Source organism: Hipposideros armiger, unplaced genomic scaffold (assembly GCF_001890085.2).
Source record: "Hipposideros armiger isolate ML-2016 unplaced genomic scaffold, ASM189008v1 scaffold_345, whole genome shotgun sequence".
Taxonomy (NCBI): domain Eukaryota; kingdom Metazoa; phylum Chordata; class Mammalia; order Chiroptera; family Hipposideridae; genus Hipposideros; species Hipposideros armiger.
The window spans coordinates 515095-519605 of record NW_017731695.1 but is presented as its reverse complement, the minus strand read 5'-3'; the positions used below and the strand labels follow the sequence as shown (position 1 = coordinate 519605).

The 4511-nt window shown below is 35.5% G+C and overlaps 1 protein-coding gene across 1 annotated transcript in view; it reads right to left on the bottom strand.

Moving 5' to 3' along the window:
• Positions 1–4511, bottom strand: part of UBXN4 (UBX domain protein 4) — a 48006-nt gene that overhangs the window by 16043 nt on the left and 27452 nt on the right. Inside the window, exon 6 of the mRNA XM_019661346.1 lies at positions 2149–2242. Within this exon, the coding sequence (XP_019516891.1) occupies positions 2149–2242 (94 nt within the window). The remainder of the gene's footprint in view (positions 1–2148; positions 2243–4511) is intronic.

Here is a 4511-nt window from a genome sequence, read left to right as displayed (position 1 = left end):
AAAAAAAAAAAAAAATTTGTCAACATTTCATCCGATTTCAGTATTAGTATCCTGTTTTTTCAAAAGCTCCCAGCCCACATATATTTCATGTACAGTCCTAATAGCATAAGCTTTTTAAAAAATTGCATATATGTCATCTCCAAGAGTACTTCAAAGTTATTTCTCAGTTTAAGGAATCTCGAACAACTGTAGACCCACTCTGACTTGATATGCTAATGATAAAATAATGCTCCATGAAGAAAATTTAGCAACCTCAGAACAAAGAGAAAAAAAAAATCCCTATTTCCCCTTTCATAGACATTAGTATAAACATTTTGTTGTATGTCTTAAAGTGTATTTATGATTCATTATACTACATGTAGCACATATATACCAGTGTACATATAACTTTTTAAATTAAAATGATATATTATATTGTATTTGTAGAACCACACAGGCAGACACAGCAGGTATTACCTTACATGAGAATGGAAACTATTAAGAAATAACAGGAGGGTGGGTTGAGGGCATGGGTGAAAAAAGTAAAAGGGAGTAAGAGGTGCAAACTGCCAGTTATAAAAATAGTTACAGGGTAGGGGACGGCCGAGTGGCTCAGTTAGTTAAGAGCTCACTCAAGAGTGCGAGCTCTGATCAACAGTGGTTGCCCGGCCCGAGCTGAGCTGCCAACAGGTGGCAGGATGGCTCAGCTACAAAAAAAAAAAAGTCACAGGGATGTAAAGTACAGCATAGGGAATACAGTCAATAATATTGTAATAAATATGTATGATGTCAGATGGGTACTAGACTTATCAGGATGATCACTTCGTAAGTTATATAAATGTCTCATCACTATGCTGTACACCTGAAACTAATATAATATTGTACATCAACTGTAATTGAAAATAAACTTTAAAAAAAGGGACAACAGAAACTCCCTGTTCCCACTGCAATTAAATAGCACCTGACCCCACTCCATGATTATGGGCTACCTACCGTGTTTGTTCTCATTTCCCACTAGTACCCAAATCGTTTTCTGATTTTTGATTTTCACTTCGCCCCAGAATGGTACAAGTAAGGGTGCCCAGTGGTGGGCTTGGTGTTAGTGAGACAGAAGGAAACAAAAGATGATGAGCGCCCGGGAACTTTGGTTCCTTGCTGCAGCTCTTCCAGCGTTACACCATTTCTCACCACTGTGAGAGGATCTATCTATGCTGTTTTTCACCTCAAGATCTTGACCCTGCCCCCAACTCCTACAGAAAACAACGAGAATCTAGGTTTTGCCGAAATGAAGCTGATTTTTATAGTCAAGAGTGATCCCAAATATCCAATGTCAGCAATCATTTTGAACCTTGTTTCTCTATACTATCTATGTGAACAAGAAAATGTCAAGTCTAAGGAGTTTTTCTTAACTTCCATTTAATACTGAGTGGTTTTAAGTAAAGATTTAAAAATATTCCTGTTTATCCATTTACACCATTAACTCATATAACTTTTAAGAATTAAAGTATAGGGCCGAGCGAGTGGCTCAGTTGGTTAAAAGCATGCTCAAGAGTGCGAGCTCTGAGCAACAGGATCGCCGGTTCGATTCCTGACCTGAGCTGAACTGCCGCTGAGCCGCCAACAGGTGGCAGGATGCCTCAGCTATATAAAAAAAAAAAGAATTATGGTATAAAAGACTATGATTTGCTAATTACTATATCATTAAAAAATATTCAACTAGAGACCACAAAGAAAGCATCAGAAGTTTGAATCTGATTATTAGACCATCTAATAACACATGACACTTAACGGACATCCACTTACGCAGAACCCAGTCTCAGTACACAGTCATACAATTAGCTGAAGTTCTTGCCCATCTGAAACTTATCCTATGGCATAGAGAGATAAAAGCAAAAGCGACAGATGGAAACACACACGTACCAAAAATGCCACTGAAAAAAAGATTCTAAGAATGATCATACCTAAAACTGACCGATGACTTCAGAGATACAGAACTTTGTTTCTAGAATGTAATCTCTATGAATACGAAAGTTGGTCAGGTAACAAAAAATTTCAACCCAGAACTATGAAACTTCATTTGTGTAATTTTAGCTTTTACTCAAATTAATGAAATAACTGGAAACCACTGTCTTTTTAACAAAATACTATTTATAAAAAATAAGAGCAAACCTTTCCACTCTGACAGTGAGGTCCTCTGAAGGTCTCTGATTTGAACATCCATTAGGCTCCTGAGACAGAGTGGCATGACCCGAGCTTTCTTCTCCTTAATTATTAAGTAAAAAGAAATATGAATATTGTATTTAATGCCAATTTTTAAAAGGTATAAATTTTGGAGGTTACAACATTTGTTAATCTTGTTTCCTAAGCATTACATATTTTCCCTAAAAATGGAACAGGAGATAAGAAATGAGTTATTACTAATTCTGAAGTTTAGATCTTGACACAATACTAGTATATAAAGAGGAAATAAGGTAGTTACTCAGTTGAGGCCTACCAATATAAAGGTCAAAGGTAAAACATGAAGAAAATATAAAGCTGGCAAGAGGGGATACAACAAAATAGCGTAAGCATGCCTGGCTTCATTCTACAGTAACATTATCCAATATCTATGCTGTCTAGTGACAGTAGCCACTAGCTACACGTGGCCACTGAGCACTTTTGATATAAGGCTAATACAGATGAGGGACTAAATTTTGAACTGTATTTAATTTTAATTAAAATAGCCACATGTGGTTGTAGGTACAGTAGTCAACAGTGAAGCTCTAAAGGCCAAGTTTAATCCTGGATATTGCTCTAGACTTAACACTAGCCCAAGGGTTGCTTCTGCAGACCAGAGTGATTCCTTAGAGAAGCTTTTTGTATGTTATCTATACTAGTACTCTTGCAAGAATTTCCTGAAGGATAGAATTTTGCCCTGGTCTATTGTAGAGCATAGCTATAGTCTGGAATTTCCTTCTAGAACCTTTGCTGCCATTTCCTTCCTTACTACTCTCCAATTTACTACACCAACTCGATTCTTTACATTTTTTATGTTTGTAAAAGCAAGGACTATGGAGCAACAAAGTTTGGGTCAAGTCCTATTTTGTCACTTCAGTAAGTTATCTTATCTGTGCCTCATCTGTAAAATGGGGATAGTTGTTATGAGAAATATGTGTTAGTAGAAGATGCTTAGACTTTTACTAAGACTGGCACAAAGTAAGTCTTTAGTTATTATAGCCATAGTGAAAACACTAGAATTACTAAGTAGAGCCAATGGTGCACATCTCTTTCTACCTGTGCATTCATCTAGGCAGCTTGAAATAAGCCATAGTAGGGGTAGTTATACCTTGGAAATAAGAAACACTACAAATAAAAGCTTTTTTTCCCCAAAAAGCCATTTTAAAAATATTTACCAGCACACTGCTGAACGCAACATTTGGATAAGCTAATAAGCTAGTTCATCTATAAAGTTACAAGTGTATAGTCTACATTTTCGAGTCATTTATAAAATGACTCGAAAATGTACCATACCATTAGAAATCTTCCTCTATGTGACAGCTACCCATTTTTCTTANCACTGTATTTTAATTAGTATTAAAACTTTTTTTTTAATCTCACAATTACAAATCGTCAATCCATTTTTTAAAAAAATCAAGTTTACTTCCTTGAGAAAAGGCAATTCAAGACAGAAAGTCTATGTTCTCATTATGTATAACATAGGATGAGTTTCTGAGCTGCCACTAATTTGGTTTAGTCACCTTTTCCCCTAACAAAATTACTTTTCCTTCAAGCTAGATGAGAAAAGGGCCTAAGAACTAGCGTGGAATAGTTTTCCAAAAACTTGGTCTCTAGAAAGAGATATTACAGCCTCAGAGGAAAGTCAGAGTTCTACATTTACTAATCCACCCTGCCAAATTTTAAGGTTGAATTTTTAATTTGTATGAAATATATTTTCAAATATCAAGGTTAGAGAAAAATGAATGAATTTTGCTTTATAGAGCTTGGTATTATATAACTATATAAATATCAGAATACACCACAGGGACTGATGGGTCCAACTTACGTGGTTTGAGAAAAAGCACAGCAGTTCAGTCCTGTGAGACAGGGAAACTAGAAGCACATTAGGGTGTATGAGTCCAATAACCTTGCAGAGGATGAGTGAGTGAGAGGCATAAACACAGAAAGTCTACGACAGGGGACAGTGGGGATGAAGGCAACCTTAAGGGTATATAAATAAATCTTATAAAAAAAAGGGTATATAAATAATGAGCTAAGAGGACATTTGGGATAGGAATATTATATAGGTCAGTGATTTTAGTTATTGTCATTGTCAATGAATCAGATTTCACAAAAGGAACAAAATTCCTAATTGGGTATAATCAGATGAATAAAATGCAGGACCTAAGTCTGTGAATTAATTAGTATCAGGACCTAGGCTTTATTGGTTGAATCTAATAAATTAATCTCAGCAACAATTTGAAGTACTTATACAATTTTAATTATATGACCATATGACCTGATGTTTCAAAAGTTGTCTAAGCAGTGAATAGTTA